Source organism: Felis catus, chromosome F1 (assembly GCF_018350175.1).
Source record: "Felis catus isolate Fca126 chromosome F1, F.catus_Fca126_mat1.0, whole genome shotgun sequence".
NCBI classification, from domain to species: Eukaryota; Metazoa; Chordata; class Mammalia; order Carnivora; family Felidae; genus Felis; species Felis catus.
This window is the reverse complement of record NC_058384.1, coordinates 32,363,162-32,387,636: the sequence shown is the minus strand read 5'-3', so window position 1 is coordinate 32,387,636 and position 24,475 is coordinate 32,363,162. Positions and strand designations below refer to the sequence as shown.

Here is a 24,475-nt window from a genome sequence, read left to right as displayed (position 1 = left end):
GACACTCTGGCTAGTTGTGACGATGGCACATTGGTTTTATCTGCTCATTAAGGCAGGGCCCGAAGGGCCTCTATTTGGCAATACTCCAGTAATCTAGTTACTACTTATGTTCTCTAAACCTACTAGACACTCATTGTGCACCTGACATTGAGTTGGGCACGGTGAGGAGTATGAGTGAGTGAGTGAGTCGTGGAAATCTCGCTTCTTCTAAAGCTGCTGGTAATTCAGGCTTCCAGGTTTCCTCCCAAATAGCTTTAATTTGTAAATTTGACCAAGTCTTCCAGTAACTCCCACTCAAGGGCCATTTCCCTCTGCCTGTCCTGAGCCTGGGCTGTTGGAGCTGGCATGTCACACCACATAGGTGGTAGTTCCCAAATGTGTGTAGAGGGCACAGCAGATCAGCCTGGAAGTGCCAGTGCCTTTAAAAAGTGAAAGTATGAAACTGTCACAGTATATGGGGTGGGCATAAACAGCCATGCGACGAGGGGGTGTTTACAAGAAGCAGAGTCCAGAGGGTCCTGGGGGAAGGCTCTGATGGGGCAGCTTTGTTTTTATTCTCATTGTATACCTGTTGTACTCACGGTCCCCAGAAGCGATGGGCCCTCCTTGGGAGCCCCACTGTCTTAACGAACATTTCCACTCTGCCCTCATTGCTCGCTTGTGCGTACCAAGGCAAAGGAAACCTGGGGAAAGTTTCCACAAACACCGAGGAATGGGGTCTGACGCAGTTACCAAGGCCAAGCTGGCTGCTGTGAACTCAGGCCGTACGGTGGCCTGTGTAACGGTGGGCACTGTGGCAGATGGGGCGGCACGGTTCTTCAAGGGGCTCATTTACAGTGATGCGGGTTAATAGAGACAGTAGCTGCTTTGAAAGGCTGTGTCCGAGTCTACAAGGCCTAGAAAATAGTAAATCTTTAATAACTATTTGTAAGCTGAATGAATGAATAAATGAAGAACAAATGGATGAATCAGGGTCCAAGTGAAGGACCTTGAGTAGGAACCAAGGCACTTGGTAGAGATAGTGCAGCAGGTGCGTGCTGAAGGTTGGCGAGGGGCCCAGCTGCTGTTTGATGCCCATGCCATACCCCGGGCTCCAGTTCTCCTTGGTACGCTGTGGCCATCAGCCAACAGGGTGTTTTAACCTCACACGTGCACTAATGGGAAGGTGTTCTGTGCTTAACCCCCAGATTCAGTGCCTGGCAGGTGGCAGTACCGTGTGGTGATTAAGAACATGGACCCTGGAGCCCAACTCCTGGGTTTCACTCTTGGCTGTGCCCCTTGGTAGCTCAGTCAGGCAAATCTTCTAATCTCCTTGGGCCTCAGTTTGCTCATCTGTAAAACAGGAATAATAACAGTACCTGCCTCAGAGGGTTATTGTGAGGATCACATGGCATAATACATTTAAAGTACCGAGTTAGGTATTATTGTTGTTTTTGTTGTCATTGTTATTTTATTATCGGAAGTGGGGTGAAGGAGGAAGGGTCAGACGTTATCTGTCTTTATTTTCAACATAAGCTCAGGTTCTTAGAATGGAGCATTGGCATTGAGCCGTTGGCAGTGAGGCCTTTCAGGGAGTGCATTTTGTTGATGATACGCAAAGGGTCGACTGGCTAAGTGTGGGCCTGCAGAGAGGTTATTCAGAGTCCATGGTCCTCTGAGGAGTCCAGCATGAGCGGGCAGGGCTTCCTGACTTATGAAATTGCACAGAGAAGAGCGTAAGGCGGGGTGGGAATACCTAGTTCCAGCCAGTTCTCCAGGGCCATTTAGTGGATGATATTCATCCCCTTGAAGGGCCTGGTGGTCAGGAACCTGAGTTTTAGTCTTACTGCTAGCTTGGAGGAGTTGTAGGGAAGGTAGGCCTCATTTTTCCTCTCTTTAAAATGAGCATAATAGCACATATCTTGTTTAACTGATGGCATGGTTACAGGATAAAAGTGTCAAAGGAAATGGTTTGGAAAGATTAAGGTATCCATAACTGCAATAAATGATTATTGTTAAATTGGATCCCACTGCCCACCTGCATTCTGCCTTTAAAAATAACATTATGAATCATCATCTGTCTTGAGGCACATGGACCAAAGGCTCATCAGGGCCTGTGATGAGGAAATTTACTCTCTGCACCCATCGCCCCCATGCCACCCTTCCAGGCACTGTGCTGATTCCCAGCCACAGGCCTCTGTGCTGGCTCCTGAAGCATTTATTCTTCCTCCCTCCCGCCACCTCAGTGTTTCTCTGCCTTCAAGCCCAGCTGTTTGATCATTCCAGCCACACAGAGTTCGTCTTTTCTGAAATGCACAAATCAGCATTGATTTCTTCTTCAGCCCAGATTGGTTGAAGTCACCTACCTTGTGGGTGGCTTGAGATTGATATGTGTACATCCAAAAGTACATCGGAGAACGGAGATTTGTATGGAGCTTGAGGTTGGATCTTATCTCTGCCTCTCATAGTCTGTGTGTCCTTGGTAAGTTATGTAAGTTCTCTGAACCTCAGTGTTCTCAGCTGTAAAATGGCAGTATTAACACCCTCTTCAGCATTGTTCTGCACCTTAAATGATATGGAGCTAAAGGTGCAGTGACAAGCACATGGCAGGTATTTAGTAAATGTTGTTTCAAGTCCCTTCTCCCCTACAGAGGAAGACTAGGGGTAGGGGAGGGGAGAGATGGGAAAGATACTCTTAAACCCCACTGAAACCCAACAGTTCACTCTCATTGGTTTGTCTTTTCTCCAGAAATGATGTCTCAAACAGGAATGGGAACTTCTACAGGTTGATACAGAGCTAACGCTGTGTGGTAGTAAGAATCCTGCCATTAGCCAGAGTTTGGATTTCAGCGGTGACATCCAGCTCTCCTCAGACATCTTGGGTCCCTCTTAAGACCCAGTGTGTACTCCAGCGACCAAAATCAAGTGCCTGCAGAGGTTCCTGGCGCGGCCCTGCCCCAGCGCCCTGCAGAAGAGCCAGCAGTGAAATAAAAGCTGGGACTGTCTGTCCTCCTCCCGTCCTATGGTATGAGCAGCCAGAAGGAGGGAACCCAGCACCACTTGTCACCGTTCTGATGATTCGGCACCATTTTAGAGACCGCTCAGATTGAGGAATTATTCTGAAAATTCTAACCCCACTAGAAGATTGGTGGTTTGCTCTTTGTCTTTTTTTAAATTGTGTTTCTGAGTAATCCTTCAGGAGAGGCAGCTGGGCTCTTGAGACCAGCTACCAGTGACTTTAAAGTGATTAATGCTTTCCCCCTTCATTATTCAAGATAAAACTTTATCATCACAAGGAACCACTTAATCAAAATGCTAGGAATCCTCTCAGTTATAAGAAATTTATTGGAATGATTCTTTTTTAATCTCAAGTCATAAAACCATTTTAAACTTTAAATGTCATGGCAACATTAATGAACGATTTATTGAGGGCAAAACAAATTGGTTTATCAGCTCCCAGGCTGCTTTGGTAACCAAGGTACTTTGGTAACCAAGGGAGAAGCCTTTGCCTTTATAAACAGACGTGTAAGCTTTGCAGAAAGGAGGAGATCCTACAAAAGTTTTGTAAGGATGAAGTTTTGGAAAGTGAATCTAATATTTTTATTCACTCTCAAGGCCATTTCAATTATGCCTGAGTGGGCAAAATAGATAGGGAAGTGAGCTGTTCTTACTGACAGTCGACTGTGATGTGAAGAGTTGAATTTCCTTTCCTTCTTCATAATCCATGACCAGCAGTTAAAGAAAAATAAAAAGTTTGCCATCCCACTGTTTACTCAGCATTATTGATTGCCTTGAGAGTAGCTTGCTTCCCATTTGTATTCCTGATGACAGCTCTAACATTTTGTTTCTATGGATAAACAAAGTTGTGAATAATGAAGATGCACAGGGAGGCAGGTGGCAGGAAAACGTTTTGAGAATTCCTCAGGGCATTGTAATTTTCCAGAGAGATTCCTGCAGACCTCTCATGACTTTCAGAGTGCTTTGGGGAAAGTTTGTGTGTTTGGCAAATAATCAGTGCCTTGCTTGCTTAAAACCTAAGTAACTTATGCATTGGATCTATCTCCTTCCCAGATGCCCTTTCGCACAAACCTCAGCCTGTGCCTGGCTGAGAGAGTGGATTATCTGGGAAACAGACTCTGAGATGAGTTCTGAATGCAGGTACTTTACCGGGAAGTGCTCTTGGGGTGGACATGTGGGAGGGGGCGAGGGCAGCAGGATTAGGCAAAGGGAAGGTTGAACTGCTGTCAGTTGCTGAGAGGTGTTTCTTAGTAGACCCCACGGGTAGCTGTAGAGCCAGGTTGCCCTTCACAGTTGTCCCACCTTGAGACAAGGAGGCTGGACCATAATAATCCCCTCCTTCGTGACAAGTTATGGATGTAGCTGCCTCCCAGAAGGGGCTGCCCTAAAGCTTCAGCATCTTCCTTTAGCCATGGGAGACTGAGGGGCTGCAGAGGGGAGCAGAAGGTAGGTTTCTAGAGGCAGCTGTGGAAGCTTCTTGTCCCCGGTGGCTTCATCACTGACCAGATGGAAGGAACCAAGGTTGGTTTCTTGGCTTATAACAGACAGGGCCAAATTCTGTGATGTTGAACCCCACGCTGAATTTTCAGAGCATGGAAGCCCCTGCTGCTTCTCCTTTGCTCTCAGCCTGAGCCCCTCTTCATGCTCTATCGGGGCTCCCCCAGGAGTTAGGGCTAAGAGAGGCTACATGGCTTCCCTTTCCTCAGGAACCTTTCAGGCAGAGGAGAGGGACATTATTTCTTCTGTCGAGGCACTTCCAGGATCGTGGAGAAGACAGACACACACCCATGAAAGCAGGAGAGAGGAACCTCAGGAATGTGCAAAAACGCAGAGTAATAAAGCCCAAACCTATGCGCATTTTGGAGTCATAGCTCACTCAGCAGTGGAGTTTCACAGTCTCCTTCAGATTTCATCTGTATCCCTTCTAAACACTCATTGAGCATCCCCAAATACCCTTTCCTGAGGCCAGAGGTACACATCTGGCACTCAGAACTGGCTGGGTTAGGCCCCTGCAATGTGAGCTTCCCTAATCACTTCTCTGTGGGCCTCAGTCTCCCCTCTGCAAACAGGGCTGGGCTCGGAGCTTTCAGTCCTCCCCCCACCTCTCTCTCTCTCTCTCTCTCTCTCTCTCTCTCTCTCTCTCTCTCTCTCTCTCTCAATCTGGTTTGCCTGGGGCCTTGGCTTCTTCTGGTGCTTATCCACCTCATTACTCTCCATCTCCCTCCCACTCCTGTTGGGTTGACATGTTATTAGAAATGGCCCTGAAATTGTTTTCTTCACTGGATAAAATATTCATCACTTAGATCTGTATTTTTATTGAAAATTTCAAGTGGAGCAGGCTCCGTTTATGTTGTCATACATCATAGGCATGCGAAGCCTTGCATGAGCGAGCAAAATCAAGGGTTGACAGGGTTTATGAACACTGTGTGTGGAGAGACAGGGAGGGGGGCAGTGAATGCCCATGATTTGTCTAGCAGGCATTTTCAGAAAGATAAATCAGCAGCAGCAGTAGTAATAGTGATAATAATAATAATGGCAATAAAAAGATAAGTTAATAATTTTAGGATGAGGGCACCCACCCACTGTTTTAATTGTGTAATTATAAGTTTTGTTCACTGCTGTATCAGTGCCTTCCAGAGTGTCTGTGATAATGTAGGGGCTCAAAAATACTTGTTGAATTAATTAATTATTTCTAGGAGAACCATAGCCTTCTACCCTAGTTCAACTAGGGGCGTAGCCTCAGTTTGCTGCTTGGTACTCCTGACTTTAGAAGACAAACTTTGGTTTGGTGTTCTGCTGCAAAGACACTCTTACTCTGAGGGCCAAGGAAGTGATTGCACCATTGAGTGAAGTATTGGGGAGAGATCCATGGAGGGTTTGGCTCCTAAAGGTTGAGATTTGGGTCTGGGGACAAAGGCACTCTTCACTCTACCCAGAGACTAGGCCCCTCTCACTTTGTGTGAGTCAGGGGTGTGTGTGTGTGTGTGTGTGTGTGTGTGTGTGTGTGTGTGTGTGTGTGTGTGTGTGTGTGTGTCCCCATGGAGGTGTTGTAAGCATGTGTGTGAGTACACAGGTAGGTGTGGTGTGTGTGTTGGGAGAGACGCTGGGAAGGAAGGGGATAGTTTCCAGTTTGAAGGTGCTGAAGTCCTTTAAATGGGAAGATGCCATCCCTAAACCATGCCCAGGAGAATGGGTTTCCCTGGGCTGCCTGTCTTTAGGGATGGATTTGTATGGCATCAAGTCTTTCTAAAAGGTGCCTCATGTGGTCAGTGGAGATCTGAGCTAAGAGTGGGTAACTTTGGGAGCATGAAGCCACAAGAGTTTTCTATTTATTCCGTGGAGCTGATGAAGACCCAAAGCTGGGACAAGAGCCAAATGGCTCCACATTGTCAGTTCATAATTCAGAATTCTAAGTGCTCCCAGACCTTACTGAAAGTCCTGAGTCAGAGAAGCAGCCTTATAGGCCCCTTCCCATCGCTTTCCTGACCATAGTAAGGGACTGAAAGAGAGAAGGGTTAGGAGGGAAGAGGAAGGGTTAGGAGAACTGAGGTGTTTATAAAGAAATGCTATTCATGTCCTCTTTTCCCTATATCTTGGGGGAAGGAGAAGGAATGTTACTCCTCTCTAAAACTGAGAGAGGAAGACCCCAAGAGAATAACTCATAAATATTGGGGGTGCCCCAAAGTCTTACTCCTCAGTTAAATGAGGACTAGCGATGGCTTCACCTTTGAAAGTCATCAAGCCACCAGGTTTGGAGAATGCCCAAAGCCGCCGTGGTTTGAAAACAGGGTCAGGAGAGAGGTGGAGGGTCTGGAAGGGATGCCATCAATCAGTCTCCTGTCAGTCATCTGGCAGGGCTAGAGTACATGAACTTCATGTCTGTTGCATGGGCCCCTTTGAAGGTAGCTGGGCTTGACCATCTTGCTGGTATCTTCTCTTTTTCATATTTCCCCACCTGCCAAGAAGGCTGCCCACAAGGTAAGGAGTCCCAGAAGCAAGAAGATATGGATTGAGCCTCCTCTAAGAGGGACCAGAGGATGGTGGTGAACTTGAGAAGGATATCTCATATGCAGGTGCTGGAGGAGGAGTTCCTTCCAAAGAACAAATAAACACTTGCCACAAAAGACTGATGTTTGGACACATTGCCATAAGGAAGAACTGACCACTGGCCATTTTGAAGAAGCAGGGGCAGCGTGAAAGAAAGAGGATGGCCATTTTGTTCTAAGCGCTCACCTAAGAACACCTCCTTCTGCCTGCTCCTCCCCACCCCCAACCCTGACACCAGAGGTAAAGCACACGTAAGGGGTGGAGAGACGTTTGTCCACAAAACTTACTGTCTTTCTCTCCAGGCTGGTGGAATGCACGATAGCTCCTGCCTGTGCTGGGGGCAGGTACTGGGGTGCTGGGCAGAAAGGAGAAGTGTTAGAATTTGTGTGTGGGAGTGGAGCTGTGGGACAAATGGCTGCGGAAGTCCTGGAATTGGGTTGAGATCCTGTTAAGGGCACCCAAGAAGGGGGTGTCTATGGGAGGGGAGAAATGCTATGGGATAGCTGGACAGTTAGGGAAATGTCAGGAGAGGCCATCATTCAATCACCGTCCGAAGCAGGAATTCTCTGGTTTTCTATTTTCAGAGGGGAGTTTGCACTATTTCAAACCAGCCAGTTTTCCACATGCTATTCCTCATAACCGTTAGATGACAGGATTCAGCCATGTGTAGCCATCAAGCATACAGGTTGAAACCTTTAGGGGCTAACCAACAAGCCAACTGAACTAATGGTGCAATCCTTATATATTGGCTGACAGATACTCGGGGACAGACATGGTGCCCATCAGGCTCCTTCGAAGCCCAGCAATAAATTCTGTGCTGGTGGCCTCATTAGTATGCATGCGTGTGGGGTCCCAATCAGATAAGGGCTAGGAAGTGTCATTAAAACCAGCAAGGAAAAGCGGGCCAGCTGAGCCTGATTAGTATTGATTGGAATTTCTTGCCACCAATAAATTCGCTTATTAATGTTGATGTTTGGAGTCCCTGTTTTCATAAGAGCAGCCATCTTTGCTCTTTTCTCTTTAAATCCTTTCTTCCCCTTGATTTTCTGTTTTGTTTTGTTTTGTTTTCGGTGACAGTTTTCCTTTGAAAAAGTATTTTATGAAGAATCAGAACTGTGGTCTGCAGAGGGTTCATTCTACTCTGCTCTTTGGCTCCTCCTCTTTCTCTCCAGCACTGTCTTTTTCTCAGCTTGTGTCCACCATGTGGTGGTTGGGAAAGGAGTGTGTAATAACCCCCCCCTCCCCGCCCCCAGCCCCTTCCAGTACTGTTTCAGGTTTCCTGACTCTGCAGAGGGTTTCCTTTTATTTTATTTATTTATTTTTAAGTTTAAAAACTTTTTAAAAATTTTTTAAATGTTTTTTTTTTAAATTTATTTTTGAGAGAAAGAGTGCAAGCAGGGGAGGGGCAGAGAGAGAGAGAGAGAGAGAGAGAGAGAGAGAGAGAGAGAGAAGAGACGAGACACAGAATCTGAAGCAGGCTCCAGGTTCTGAGCTGTCAGCACAGAGCCCAATGCAGGGCTTGAACTCATGCACCATGAGATCATGACCTGAGCCGAAGTCGGACACTTAACTGAGTGAGGCACCCAGGCACTCCTATTTTTAAGAATTTTTGTAAACATTTTTAAAATTTATTTTGAGAGAGAGAGAGAGTGAGCACGTGAGCCTGGGAGGAACAGAGAGACAGAGGGGAAGAGAGAGAATCCCAAGCAGGCTCCATGCTGTCAGCGCAGAGCCCCACATAGGGCTCAATCCTACCAACTGTGAGATCATGACCTGGGCTAAAATCAAGAGTTGGATGCTTAACTGACTGAGCTTGGGTGCCCCTATTTATTTATTTATTTATTTATTTATTTATTTATTTATTTATTGAGAGAGAGAGAGAGCGCACGCGTGACAGTGCACACATGCGTGAGCAGGAGAGAGGGGTGGAGGGAGAGAGAATCTTAAGCAGGCTTCACACTCAGATGGTGCCTGACCCAGGGTTTGATCCTGTAACCCTGGGATCATGACCTGAGCTGAAATCAAGAGTCTGATGCTCAATTGACTGAGCCACCCAGGCGCCCCAAGAATTTCCTCTTAAACAGTATCTTTCTCTAGGTTTTCTTAAAGGAGCAAGAACCGAAAACCTTCTATAATTTGACTCTACCCTTGCTAAACTGTCATTTCTACCTGGGCAAGGGCTGTTTCTTTTTGATTGTCGCTAGATGCCCTGGCTGTGTTCAGCCCCCAGGCATTCGCTAAGTGCATTATTACATAAAAACAGGCACAACCATCCTGTTCCCCACTGCTCCCTGCACTCACCAGGTGCTGGAGGCTTGTTACCCTGTTGTCTGGCCAGTACTACATCACTGTCCTATCCCCATGTGTCCTTTCTTTCCACTGATGCACACATACATGCGTTATCTTGCAGACCCAGAAGCAGTCTGAAGCCTGACACCACAGCTCTGCTTTCTTGCCACATTTAATTGATTGTAGTTTGGCAGATGTTGTTGATTAGCTCTTTGAGTTGGAGACTGGTACTGATGAGACTGAAAGTATGGAATTTAACTTCATATAATTTACCCAAAATAACAGTCCACTGACCACAGGCTTCACCCCTAACCTGACCAGCCACTCACAAATGAGTATGACTTGTTCTGGGAGAGTAAGTGTATCAGATTCAGCATAATTCAGTGCCACTGAAAAACTGGCTCAAAGCCAGTGACTTCCTGAAGGGCTTAGGCATTTTGTCCCTTTACATCAAGAAGGGTATAGCATTAAGGATGTAGGGGCATGGGACTCAAATTCCATGATGCTTCCTATATGTTGTGCTGGTTGTCACCCATACCTAGTCCTTACCCTGAGAGGCTAAAGGAGCATGGAAAAGGGCCACTGGTGCCAAAGACCCGTGGATGAGAAAGAGACCTCAGGAAGAGAGGCTCTGTGTTGCTGGGACCAACTTTTGGGTATACAGCTTATTGAAGGCATTAAATGCACTATGTTATTAACTGACAGTAAATTGCTGGATAAATATACAGAAAGAAGATCTTTTAAAAATTTTTTTAATGTTCATTTGTTTAGAGAGAGAGGGAGAGAAAACGAGCAGGGATGGGCAGAGAGGGAGAGAGAGAGAATCCCAAGTAGGCTCTGCATGGTCAGTGCAGAGCCCAATACAGGGCTAGAACTCAAGAACCATGAGATCATGACCTGAGCTGAAATCAAGAGTCAGATGCTTAACTGACTGAGCCACCCAGGCGCCCCCAGAAAGAATGCATTATGTCAAGAACCGGTTCACTACAGTAAATACCCTCACAGATATCAGTTTCCTTGGATGACAGGTGAATATGAGACTAGCCAGCTTCCTCTCTCCCCACCTTTCCACCTCTACAAACCCCTAGTTCAGAGTTGAAAAGTTGGAATCTTCTTCAGCCTGAAGATCATAACTCAAGTTACATTTCGGTATGAATGTTTCCTGCCTGGGTAATAGACACCCAGGGCCTTATTTGTTGACTAACATCAGGAAAGGAGTGGGCAAGATTATTGGCTGATTATCTAGGTGGCCAGGAGTATGTGAGTGGAATAGGTCAGATGACAACGGTCCACATGGACATTTGAACACATGTTCTAGAGGGCCAGAAGAACAGTCTTCCTACTTGACCTTCAGCTATGTCTTGGGCAAGTGGGTACACCTTATGTGGACCAGGATCCCCAGGGTATTTTCTTGAGCTTAGGTGGTGATAATGGTTGATTCCACCTTGTATCTGGAGGTAATACTATATTGCAGGTTACTTGATGGGAAAGATTTTTCTTCTTAGGTTTGAATTGCTTATAGCACCTAGCATAGGACCCTCTACTGAAAGGTATCCAACAAATGGTAGTTGGATAAAAGAAAGCCAAGTGAATATAAAATGTTTTTCACAAAGCATGGGTCCCTATTACAGAAAGAATCAGGATAGTTGGTGCTTTAATCGAAGGTAGTGACTCCTACCTGGCTGACCCTGTGTTTCATTCTTTTGTTACTTGACTTGGAAGCAAAGGATACAGTGTCCTGAAGGTCAGACCCTTGGCACCTTCCAGGACTTACCCCTGGGTCTTACATATCTGTTTTTGTTGGCTTAAGTGGTTGTGGTGTTTAGGGATTCTAGTGGGAGAATTGCTAGGGAGAAGGGACAGGGAAGGAAAAATAATCTTTCTAGCATTAGGAAATGGATTTGGTAACTTTTTTTCTTGCTGTTTCCTGGTCAGTTTTGAGAGTTGCTGGTTGAAAGGGCTTACGAATTTTGGAAAAGTGAGGAAGGAAAATACTTTCATTTTCAATTGGGTAAACAATCTCTGCCCTTTTCTTCAAACCTCCCAAACGGCTCTAGAGGAAAGATGCTGTTGATCCATTTAGAATTTTTCAGTTATTCTTGTGGTTTGGTGTCATAGATTGGGGTTCAATGGCTGGTATGTGTTATGATGGGGCATCCTTGGGAAAGGTGCCCAAAGAAATTGAAATGGGTGGCTTGGGACTTTCTTGGGGTCAGATTTGTTGCAAGGATGAGAAGTATATATCAGAATTCTTGGTCTGGAAGTCGTGACAAGACTGCATTTCCAAAGTTTCTATTTTATAATGATGTCAAGTAGTAACTCATGGGATTAGATGATATCTAACTTACAGAATACTCTTTAGTCAGCTCATTCTTACTCAACTGGTAAGAATTTTCTGAGCATTTACTGTGTAGCCAGCACTCTAATGGATGTCAGAGGGAATGAAGACTTACAACATGTGCTTTGTATGTACAAGAGGTTTATCTCCCAGTTCAGGGTATAAATTAACACATAGGAACGCATAGTAACACAGTGCCGTCTATGGTGGGATTCTAAATTATGTGCTCTGACTCTAGCCCTTTATCTTGCTTTATTGCCTCACAGAAATTAATGAAAGTATATCACCTATTCATTTGTTTACCTGTTTAAGTCTCCTCCACTAGAATGCTCCATGAAAGTAGAGACCTATGTCTATTCTGTTTACGATTGGAAGTAAATAATTTAATCTCTGGCCCATATTAGGTGCTTGGTAAATAGCTGTTGAATCATTAGAGTAGATTCTAAGTGCCTGAAGAGAGATTTGTCAGTAGAGGTTAATGTGAAGCAGGATTTAGTAATAATAGATTGAATTTTTAATTCCATTCAGCATATATTATTTAGCACAGACTTTAGCTCCCTTCGGATAGTCATGCTGATGATATAAGCAGTAGCTAGGCCTTGGATCCAGGCCTAGCTCACTACTACACCTGCATCTTTCCACCATTCAATGCTGCCATCCACAAAAATGGCCTGGTCTTCCCACTGAGTGTTCTGGGGGGCCACACGTCAGCGGTGGAGATCTACGTCTGGTCTGCATGTGCCTAGCCAGGATTCAACCTGATTGTGTTGCTATACTGACAGCTCTGTGGTGACTGGTCCCTTCTTTTGGTCATCTAGTCATTGTGCTCCTTACCCAGGAAAATGAAGGTGTGTGTGTGTGTGTGTGTGTGTGTGTGTGTGTGTGTGTGTGTGTATGAGGGAGAGAGAGAGAGAGACATTAGTGAAACAATGTGTCCCAGACCCCACAACGTATTATCTGAGAAATTACAACATTTTCACCCAGAAGCATTTCTAATGAGGCCAAGAACCTGATTAGTCTGAAACAACTTGGGAGTGACCCTCTCTGGTGGTGGTCAGGCCATTTGAGGGCTGTCGTCCACTGTGACGTCAGAAGGCCCTACAGGCTTTTTAGCCCACAACACGCTGTTTGTTTCTTCTGGTTTGACCGCCTCAAAACTCTGCCACTCTGTAAAAGGTTTCCTGTGCTTTCCTTTACCACGAAATCTTAGAATCATGTGGAAACCCACATTATTGGGGCACTCAGTCCTCCATTTTCTCTCTCTAGTACCATCTAAAGACCAGGGCTCTACCTTTGAGCTGGTGTTTAGTTTCTGAAAGTGGTGGTGGTATCATTATTATTATTTTATTCTCTTTAAGATTGTGAGAAAGGAAGAAAAAGAGCAGGATGAGAGCATAACTGGCTTCCTCGAAGTTATTTTTACTTGAAGAAAAAAATGGGAATGTGTGTATCTTGTCTCTCTCATGCTTTACTGGTTTTCTCAAAATTGGATTATTCTGAGCCATGTTTGTGGTATGCAGCTCTTGGTTGGAAAGAGCCGGTGGAAAGGGGATGGCAAAGACATCATCAGTCAAGATGAGCAGAGGAGAGCACAGTGGATGTGCCTTCCCTTTTTTAAATTAATTAAAATTTTTAAAAATTACATCCAAGTTAGTTAGCATATAGTGGAACAATGATTTCAGGAGTAGATTCCTTAATGCCCCTTACCCATTTAGCCCACCCTCTTCCCACAACCCCTCCAGTAACCCTCTGTTTGTTCTCCATATTTAAGAGTCTCTTATATTTTGTCCCCCTCCCTATTTTTATATTATTGTTGCTTCCCTTCCCTTATGTTCATCTGTTCTGTGTCTTAAAGTCCTCATATGAGTGAAGTCATATGATATTTGTCTTTCTCTGACTAATTTCACTTAGCATAATACCCTCTATTTCCAGCAGCTTCTTACTCAACATGTCTCCAGAGGCAAGGGAAACAAAAGCAAAAATGAACTATTGGTACCTCATCAAAATAAACTCCCCTTCCCTTTCTTTTTGACTTGGGTGCCTTTGCAGATTCAGAAATGCCAAACCTTGAGCTGTGCTGCCCATGGGGATAATGGAGGCTGTCTTAGTGCGTATGGGCTGCTGTCACAGATGTCATAGGCTGGGTGGATTATAAACAACAGAAATTTATTTCTCACCCTTCTGGAGGCTGGAAGTAAAGGTTTGGGTGTCACGTGGTCAGATTTTGGTGGAAATTCTCTTCTGACTGCAGGCTGCCGACTTCCATTGTATCCTCATACGGTGGAAGAAGCAAAGGAGCTCTTTGGGGTTCTTTTATGAGGGCACTCATCTCATTCCCAAGGGCTCTCCTCTCGGGACCATCACACTGGGGGGTTAGGATTCCACATAGTAATCTGGGGAGAGACACAATCCAGTCCACTGCAGAAGTTCATGATTACTGAGAGCCAGGTGCTCTGCAGGGTTCTGTCACATGTACTTTTTCTCAGGTAAAGAACTGAGGAATACGATGATAGTAACCCCCTGCTTTCCTGGCTTAAATACAGAATTCTTTGCCACATTCCAGTCCCTAGCTGAGGTTTAGGGTGAGCCAAAACAAACCTATTCATAATTTTAAAATACGAGCAAGACACTTAACAATGATTCTGTACCTCATTGCATAAATTTTGTATAAATCAGTATAAATGCATAAATAGGTCTAGGTGACAAAGTTGAGCTAAGAGCACAATATGGTGATAAGATGCCAGTTTCAGAGACAGATCTGAGTCCACGTCTGAACTCAGTGAGTCCGTCTTCTCATCTGGAAAATTGACGGTTTTTAACCTACCTCCTAGTTTTAAATATGGCAGGTGCCCAGCCAAGAGGCTGCAGGTAGAAGGTACTGGATAAATGTTAATTTAGATTCCTGTCTTGGTGCTTCTTACACTGCCTTACACTGCTGTGTTTTTCAGTGTTTGTTTTGTTTGTCAACCAGACGATAAACTTACTGAGGGTACGGATTGTACCTCCAGCATCTTTATCTTCCTCACCGTGCCCAGCACAATGCCTGGTGACGAAGAGCCACTTAACAAAATCCTTAATGAAGGCTCATTTAGAGATGGTGAAACAAGACCTACCCAGTGCCGTAAAAATTGCACAGAGACATCACTGAAGTGTGCGTATCCCCAGCACTTAGCGATGCCTGGTGTATAGTGGGTGCCCATAGTGGGTATTGACTTAATACGTGAATGAATGAGAATAACAGAGACTAACTGAATATGACCTAAACTTGATTACATTATACCAACCATTACAGAGCACTGGCGTTGCAGGGACCGATGAGGCCTTAATTACAGGATTACAGTTCACAAATATCATGCAATAAGCCAGTTCAACTTTAGGTAGCTGGTGAACACTTAGGAGATGGGGAATTTACTGATATTTCTAGAACACTCTCTAGTGTAAAGTATATTAGCTGTACAAATCATACAAATGCTAATTAGAGAAGATACTTAGGAATAATGTGTATTTTTCTAACCTGGATTGTTGACACTGGGGGCTTCCACTTAGGCAGTTTGTTAAGGAATGTGATGCTTGTCCAAAGAGTGCTTTGTAGAAATTCTTTTTAATCCAGTCATCAAGGGTCAGGAGGTGGGGAGTAGGTGAGAAATTCTGAAGTTACAGTGGATGTGGGGATGTTAATGCTTCGAAAGAAGTGCAGGAGCCCTTGGCTTTCTCTTACTTGACTGCTTCTAAATGTGTTTTCTTTGTCACAGCTGACATCTGACATCTTTTGAGTGCTTGCTGTATGCCAAGCATTGTTCTAACTCTCTCCCTTCAATATCTCAGTTAATCTCTCCAGCATCTCTATGGGTTTTATATGCTACCAATTAGAGACCTGAGGCTCAGAGAACATAAACTCTCTGCCACTGCCTCACAACTGAGAAGTGAAGGTGGCATTAGAGCCCTGGGGGAAACCCATGCTCTGTTAGAACCACTGTGCTTCAATGCCTCTTCTTTTTTCATCTTTTTTGGATGTTTGTTTATTTTTGAGAGAAAGAGAGAGTGAGCACAAATGGGGGAGGGACAGAGAGAGAGGGAGACACAGAAATTGAAGCAGGCTCCAGTCTCTGAGCTGTCAAGCACAGAACCTGACGTGGGGCTCTAACTCACGAACCGTGAGATCATGACCTGAGCCAAAGTCAGATGCTTAACTGACTGAGCCCCCCAGGAGCCCCAAGACCTCTTCTTATCTTAGTGCCCTGGAGTGGGTGGTTCTGCCTATGGCAAGCTCCCAGAGGAACACAGAAGTGTATTGGGCATTTGGGGATATGGATTCAAGTAACATACTAGGTCTCAGCCCTATGGCAGTTCTGTGCAGTCAAGAAAGTGAAATGGAAACTTGTGTAGTTGTAAAAACCCTAAGAATTTAAGAATAGCAGAAAAGATTGTGTCCGAGGTGAGGGTGATCATTTGGGTTTGGCAGATGAATGACGTTAATCTGGGAAGGGGCTGCAAGGTGAAATTGGGGTGAGGTAGTGGAAGGCAGTCTATGAAGTGATGGGTGGGAAGCCTGGTGGGGAGGGTTCCTCAACTCTGCCGCAGAGGGAAATCCAGGGAGAGCTGCTTCAGGGTCACCTCATAGGGGTCTCCTTGCACAGCGATTATTGGAGGCTGATGGTGAGGGGGTAGTTAGGAGCTACTTCTTGCCCATTCTGTCACACACTTCAGCAATTCCATGACACGTCCAGCCTGCAGCAAAGGTGTGAAAGGAGGGAGTTTGGTTTTGATGCTTCTTTGTCATTTTGCCTTCATCCTTTGTTTCTTCTTTTCCTTGCCCTTATGTTGGTCTTCAAGTGTGCCAAGTCACTTCCCCAGCAGTAGCCCTCACTAGAACTCCTCTCCCCCTTCCTCTTGCCTTCTGATTAGTGTAGCAGACATGCCCCGAGCACCTTGTGTATGTTAGCATCGCTGTTTACCTGTTGTGTGTGGCTGACTAGCTGGCTCATGTGGTAGATGAACCCACGCTCCAGTAATTGCTTTGTTAATGTGCCGATGCAGTCTCCCGGTGTGAACACAGAGAGGTCTGGGGAGAGAAGTTGCTGAAGTTTTTAGAACTAGGCAGAGGATGAGAAGCCTGTGATGGGAGACTGAGAAATGATGGCTCTAGAGGTGAAAGGAAAGTGAAGAGCGTGGTTTCACTGGAGCCAAGGGAAGAAAAAATGTGAATATGGAAGGAATAGAGAACAAACTGAGGGTTGATGGGGGAGGTGGGTGATGGGTATTAAGGAGGGCACTTGTGTTGAGCACTGGGTATTCTGTGTAAGTGATGAATCACTGAATTCTACTCCTGAAACCAATATTGCACTGTATGTTAACTAACTAGAATTTAAATAAAAATATAAAAAAAAAAAACGGAAGTATCCTCATGATAGATGAACAGAGCAGTTTCCTCAAGTGATACATGATCCTATTCTTTTTTTTTTTTTAAATGTTTATTCATTTTTGAGAGAGAAAGAGAAAGAGACAGTGCATGAGCTGGAAAAGGGGCAGAGGGGGCAGAGAGAGACACAGACGCACAGAAATTGAAGCAGGCTCCAGGCTCTGAGCTATCAGCACGGAGCCTGATGCGGGGCTCGAACTCATGAACCGTGAGATCCTGACCTGAGGTGAAGTTGGATGCTTAACCAACTGAGCCACCCAGGCACCCCTGATCCTATTCTTAAGAGCAGTATACATCTATGTGCATTTATAGAAAAATGTCAAAGAGGATATACAAAAAAGGTTATTGGTAGTTATTTTTGGATTTTTTAGTGTATCTATTTCTAATTTTTCTAAAATGAATGTAAGTCATACTACAGTAATAAGATATGGAAGGCACAGTCAAAGCCAAATGTGGCAGATAAGACATGGAAAGAAGGATGTGAATATATCCCTTGGCTTTGACAATTTGGAGAATGTTAATGACCTTGACGAAAGTTGTTTAAATGGAATAGGGAGGAGCAGGAGTCAGACTGCAGTAGATTAGGGAGTGGGTGGGAGGGGTGGACTTAGAGACTGTGTGTGGCCTGCTCTGTCAAGGATATGGAGAAGTGGCTCAGAAGAAAAGAAGTTAGGATCAAAACTGAAGGTGTAGAAGTTGTGGGATGAAATAAAGGTGTTTATAAAATGAGAGGGGCTGGAATGTGTATGCTAAGGAGAGAATCAGTTCACATACGCTGGATGAAGATGTAAGGAGAGGGGTGAATAACTGATGGAGCATGGTCCCTTATGAGGCCGAAGGGGAGAAAACCAAAGAGCAGAGTTCATTTTAGTCATGGGAAGTCCATCCCTTCCACTATGGGAACACAAATGAATGGGTGGATAGGTGCCAAGATGTATGTGGTTAGGGAAGAAGATGAAGACACTCTCATATGGTGATCTTGACTTTCTCAGAAAAGCAGTGAGTGTAACCTTTGGCATGAGGTAAGGCTGCCCTGAAACCAATGTCCTCACGGGTTTTTGTCAGTATGACAGGTTGGATGCAAGCTCTGTGAGGGCAGTCTTACATGACACGTTCCCATATGTCTCCAGTGCTTAGCATGATTCCTGGAACGTAGTAGATGCCTAGAAAATATTTGTCAATTATATGAATATATGATTAGAAAAAGAATGGGTATTCCTAGTCTTTCATTATTCATGTCATTCCATAAATGTTCAATATGCTTCAGGTACCATAATCCCAGAGGAACTCGGACAAGTGAGGAGATATCTAGAAAAGAGTGAACTATGATAGATTTGGAACCAGATATAAAAGAATGAATAAAGAAACTGAGGATATGTCACCTGCAAATTTAAGCCTTTGGAGAGAGAGGAGGACCTTCATCAGATATTTGACAGGCTGCTGGCTACAGACCTGCTACCTTTGTTCCATGTTTCTTCAGAAAGAGAACTGGGATTAATTGGTGAAAAGTACAGAGAAGCATGTTCTGTTCAATCTAAATTGCCAAAAAAAATGGTAGAAAAGACTTTTTCCAGAAGTCGATAATTCTCGGTCACTGAACGTATTGAGGTGTAGGCTGGATGCCTTCTGGTTGTGGGTGTGGTACAGGGATCCATAAACAAGATGGCTTCTGAGATCCTTTCTTCCTCCCTCTGGACTTGGAGGTGTTATAAGTTTCCGCCAGATTTATTTGAGTGGAAATGGATTGGATTTTTTTTTTTTTTTTTTTTTTTTTGTCATCTCATAGTGAGTTGGACCCTCTGGTAATCTAGAACTATCATGCTTTGCTGCTACGATGATAATTTAAGTTCACAAAAATGACTCTGAGACACTAAAAAATGCTAAATCAGGTGAAATACTTTATAAAGCACTGAGCATGGGAATTGCCACCTACTAGGGACTCAGTAGATATCTTTAAAAGGTAAAAATTATTAGGTTAAGTAGTATCTGTTTATTTTTTTTTTAATGTGAAGCATATGGGTCATCTATGCCTAACATCCATAGTTATCTTGGAGAAACCACTTGATCTAGTGAAAAAAAGCACACATTTTGGAGTCAGACTTGAATCTCACTCTCCCCTTCACCACTAGCTGTGTAGGACATGCTTCCTTGTAATTTTCCCCAGTTGGTCCAGGCTCTGCTCTCTGATGTCCCATGGAAGGAGTCTGCCAGCTCTGTGATTAGGGAAGTAAATAACCTCTCTGAGCTCTATTTTCCTCATCTGTAAATTGGGTTGGAGGTGGGGTGGAGAATTCTCAGGTTAGTTTTGAAAATTGAATAACACCCAGAAAATGTTTAGCACAGTGTCTGGCTCAAGTGAGCAGTCTGTTTTTTCTCTCTCTCTCCTCTTTATTAAGCAACATATTTAACTCAATGGAAATTCCTTCCCTGACTTTATAGATGATAGTATCCCTAATATACCATTATGTATATTCTGTTAGTATAATAATCATGTTTACGTTATGTTCTAGTTCCTTTTCATCCTTTTTGGTTTATTTGATCATCACATCCGAGCCTATGAGGTGAACTGGACATGGATTATAAACGTGTCTCTTAGATGGAGACTCTGGGGCCCTGCCTGGGTCACTGCTGTTCAGGGCAATGGAGGTGGAGGCAGAGCCTGGAACATACCCAGGGGCTCTGAGGGGATGTTGTTGCTCTTTGGCCCCCAAGAAATGGCTGCTCTTGGGAACTGCCCTTGTCTGCAGCTTCACTGGCTATAGGCTATAGGCTTGGATGGCAGGACCGTGGTGTTGGAGGGAAGATCCAGGAACATCACTTCTTTTGTTTGAACCCGAGCTGCCTCTCTGCTTCCCCAGACTCGAGACCTGGTTTCTCTCTGCAGCCACATTCGCCGCTTGTAGCTGGGGACTGCTCGATTACTCCCCATTCTCTCTGCCCACCTTTCTCAGGAGTAAGGTAAAAGTCAAGCACTGTACTCTCCAGCCCATAAAACATCTTTGTTCATCTCGACCGCATTTGAGAAGGAGCCCAGGGAGCAAGTGAAATGCCACTCTTGTGGTCCACTTCTTTGCTCAACCCTTGGGATGGGACTGCTTTCCAACACAGATTACGATGTTAATATCCAGTTCCACACCTGACATCTGTGGATTTCTTATGATTTTACTGCATGAACAGTGGCATTTTTAATCCATGGAAGACTGCCTTTTGTGACACACATTGAATGTCATTCTTAGACTGTCTCTGTAAAATGCCAGCTCTTAAAATATTAATCTCTAATGTGCACTCCAGAGTTCATTCAATTACCATGGGATCTTTCGAATAAGCAGTGTCATCTGGGCGGCCTCTCACTGCATTAAGGGAAGAATGCTTACTGGGGCATTGTTTTCCGGGCATGAGATGATGTTCTTGCTTTGTTTCCGTAAATGTTGTGCTAGCATGGTTGTGTTGGATGCTGCTGCAGATTTATTGCCATTTGTGCTCAAACCCAAGCATTATCAGTTTTCCCTTCCAGTACCCAGCCTTAAAGTATCATGCCTGATAGGGATTGTGGATCATAATTACGATAAATGAGAGGCAGTTGAAATCGTTATGTCAGAGCTGATTTGTCGGAGTGCTGATTTCAGTCCAGAGAGGGAGTAGCCTCTTATTACCACCAGCAACCATTTTGCTTTGATGATTTTTTGAAAATCACTTCGGTGCCTGAGACCTTTATTTTTCTTCTTCCTGAAAACAGCCTTGAATGGCATTGTTTTAAAAATGGTGCCTGTATGATAATCTTCTGGCATTTTCTCTCCCGCTTTTCTCCCTTTCTGGGCACTGAACCCCATCCATGGCCACCCCGGATGTGCATTACCAATGGGCTGTTACTCTTTAAGAAGGTCTAGAGTATAAATGTATGAATTGGCAAAGCAGATAAATTGGTGGGTAGAAACTTGCTACCAGGAAAGGATTCATCACCTTGAATCAGGTTCAGATAACCCTTTCTTCATGCATTTCACGTTAATTCATGAGTTAGCTTCATGGCAGCAGGGAGGTGGGGAAATGGGGAACTCAGAAGCATAATCTCATATTTCAGGCACTCCATGTCTTGAAAATCCATTAGAAAAGACAGATCCTCTCTGTTTCAGTAGAAACCAGTAAAAACAGCATGCCACTGAGATCGATCGTTCTAGAACATTCATCTTACAAACTATAGAGATCTCATCCCCTAGTTCTCCCCTAGCCCTTGATCCTTTCTTAGTTATAAACCAAGGTCCAGAAAAGGGACCAACACTGAAGTCTGTGACTGACTTACCCATCCAGACTCCCACCCTCCTCTATGCTCTAAGGTGGTGTGTGTGTATTCATTCATTAATTCATGCTCAACGATGATCTTGACCCTTCAGCTCAGTTCTTCTCTTGTAGCAAAAACACACACTGGGCTCGGAAGTGACATTCATGGCCCAGGAAGAGATAGTGTCAGAAAGTTGAGGGGTTAAAGCCCCACTCCTGGTGGCCTTGGGAACACCTTCCCCTCGCAGGTACCTAATACTGATGGGCATATCCATCATTTTATTTGAAGCTTTTAAAGTTCACATCACAAATCTTAAACCTCCCAACTTGGGTGCTTTAGTTTTAAAAACATTTAACACTGAATCTTTGCTGTGTGGTTAAATCTCCCTTTTCTTTTGTGTAGTTCTGGCAGCTTTCTGGGGAAATTGGAGTTGGCACATGTCCCACCTCTCAGTCTCTGCCAGCTGTCCCCTTGCTCAGGGCACCTCCTGTTGATGTCTGGGATTTAGTCTGACTTTGTAACTATTACCCTGCAAACCCGAATGCACCTTAGAGAAGTATGTGGCAAACAGTGACATTTGCTTGTGAAGCCATACTTTCTAGCTGGAGAATCGTATTTTGTTTAGAGAGAGTGATAGCCAAAGAAAAGAAGGGGAAGGAAGATGAATCAGGGAAACAAAGAGGATGAGGGAAAGAAGGAAGTTGGTCAGGAATTACTGAGTCTAAGAATTCAGAGTCTAAGGTAGACTCTGGGGGAGGGCAATAAAAAGGGAAGTGTCACAATTCCCTATTCCGTGTCTTGTCTGTGTGGTGGGGGAATCTTACATGCCTGCTGACCTGATGGAGTGGCTCACAAATGCTAGAGAGCAGCCCATCAACAAGTCTGAGGAAATGAGGCTGTGATGAATATGTGAATTCTGAAGAGAGGAAGAATCAAAGGGCCACCAGCATTCAGTGAGATTGGCAAGAGAAATTTCCCTTGAAGCGAGTGTTGAACCCATTTTGGAAGATCAAATGGTGGCAGTGACGGTCAGGAGTCTTCTGTGGTTGGGGGATGGGCTGGCATGATCCTGGGGCTTAGACCTGTGTAAGAATGAAGTTCACTGACTGGAGTGGAAAACCTATTTTGGACACTCAAAATGGAGTTGGTGGCATAGGAGGGAGCCAGTTGAAGAATGACTTTTTAAAGCCAGGCAGATAGGTTTTAACTTAGGACGTGATGCATTGGGAATCTATTATAGGCAGGACCCCCTGAGGATAAGGACGTGGCTACCATTGTCAGACTAGATGCTTCCTGAGGACACAGAACTTGCACCTTTTTTCCTTAACTGTTAGTTTTTGTTTTGGCCTGAACAACCAACCAAGTGGACTTTATGTGTGACATACTGTGTTGCTGTGGGAACATAGACCATATACCTGTCAGGGCCAGGGTTCCTACCTCTGTGGGGCCCTGTCTAGCATGGCTGTCTTAAAACCATTACACCATAAACCCAGATGGAGAATGAAATGCTTCAGTCATCAGTTAGGCATTTCTTTATGACGCTAGTCTTCAGAGCCCTTCGTTCCAGAGACACTCGAGGCATTGTACCCATGCAGCAACTTTTGAGTTGTGCAAGTTCATTTTGTAGTGAACATTTCCCTAACAGTCATGATAATTGAGTTATAAGATTAGACCAGTAGGGTGGCACTGGTTAGGATGCGGGTGAGAGGCAGAGATCAAAAAGGGAACATATGAGAGAAACAGTACATTTGCTTATAAGAGGAGTTGTGTGCCTAGGATGGTTGTAATTTTGATCTGGGGTTTGGGAGCTGTTGATGGAGCAAAGGTTGGGAAACGTGTTAGGAGGAGGGAAGGATGGCATCTCTCCCTTCAACCCTTTCCCTCCATGAGATGGGGAACCATACAGACCTACACCATGCAGACATCTGGGTTTGCTCCTTCTCCTCTGACTTTCCATACACCCCTCCCTTCATCTGGCACAGGGAAGCTTATAGATGCTTTTAGCATCCTCTTGGGAGGAAGGTGGGGAGACAGGCAGGCAGCCAGGAAATCTTGGTGGTTATTAAACTGAGGCTCAAGGACCTTTTTATTAGCGATTAGACTCAGCTCCATAGCACTAAAGAGTATAAACTCCCACTCTGTCTCCTCTGCTCAAATCTCCAAAGAATCTGTTTTATACTGTGTTTATTTATAACCCAAAATAGACATGGGCCCCAGAGCTGAGGCTTCAATGTGCTTATAAGCAGAAGGTGGTTGGAAAGCTCATAGAGGGAAATGGTGTGCACCCCTGTCTATGATCGCCTCCAGCTGGGCCTTCGCTTCCTCCATTTGTGACTGGAAGTTGTTTGGAAGTATTGCATCTTAAAGGTTACTTGCTTTTTCTTTTTTTTCCTTCTAGTCTATATTATGAAGATTATAGTACTGCAAAGACTCATGTATCACCAAAGCTTGAACCTTCTAGAGCATTATTAGGCTACTTTAAACTGGTTGGATGAGTACCTATAAAAGCACTTTCTTTAAGCCCTGCCCACCCAGGAGTCACCCAGGAAAGGGTTTGGTCAGATGGTTCTTGTACTCAGTAGGTAAGGGGGAGCCCGAGTGGAAGGGTAGCAGTGATTTGTAGGTGAGATGTTGGTGACAGACCCACCCACATACCCTCTACAGGCCCCTCTGTAGCTAATACCAGATGTTTGGAGAAGAGCTGACGTCTCTTTGGCTAAGCCTCATCAACAGATCTACGTGAGTGGGTGTTGAATCCATAGCTTAGACCCCTGAGCACTGAGCAACTTGGTTCTGATGGTGGCATATTTAAGGCTAATGGTTTCAAGTAAAAAAAATCTCTGAGCAACCAGGTGAGAGGTGTTGTTGCCTTCACATGCTTATGGAAAACATAGGAATGGCATTTGATGATTATGATAATGGCATTTTGTTTTGTCCTGAATACAAGTGTGGTGCTGCTGGCTGATTATTAGTAAGTATGCATCCTCCCATTAATATGGAGTATTGAAATCTCTAAACTCCTTACACATATTGTCTCGTCCGATCTTCATAGCAGCCCATACCCAAAGAAGGTTTTAGTGCTCCTAGTATCTGCTCAGTGTACACACTT

The 24,475-nt window shown here is 44.6% G+C and overlaps 1 protein-coding gene across 18 annotated transcripts in view; it reads left to right on the top strand.

Moving 5' to 3' along the window:
* The window catches only part of HHAT (hedgehog acyltransferase), a 318,442-nt gene that overhangs the window by 209,463 nt on the left and 84,504 nt on the right, over positions 1–24,475 (top strand). For 15 of the 18 annotated variants that reach the window (XM_045049167.1, XM_045049166.1, XM_045049159.1 and 12 more), the window contains one exon: positions 4,051–4,137. The exons of 2 other annotated variants lie outside the window; for them this stretch is intronic. In XM_045049167.1, coding sequence (XP_044905102.1) covers positions 4,051–4,137 — 87 coding nt within the window. Of the gene's footprint in view, positions 1–4,050; positions 4,138–4,703; positions 5,095–24,475 lie in introns of those variants that run through there. One more of the 18 variants, XM_023247997.2, reaches the window with a different exon arrangement.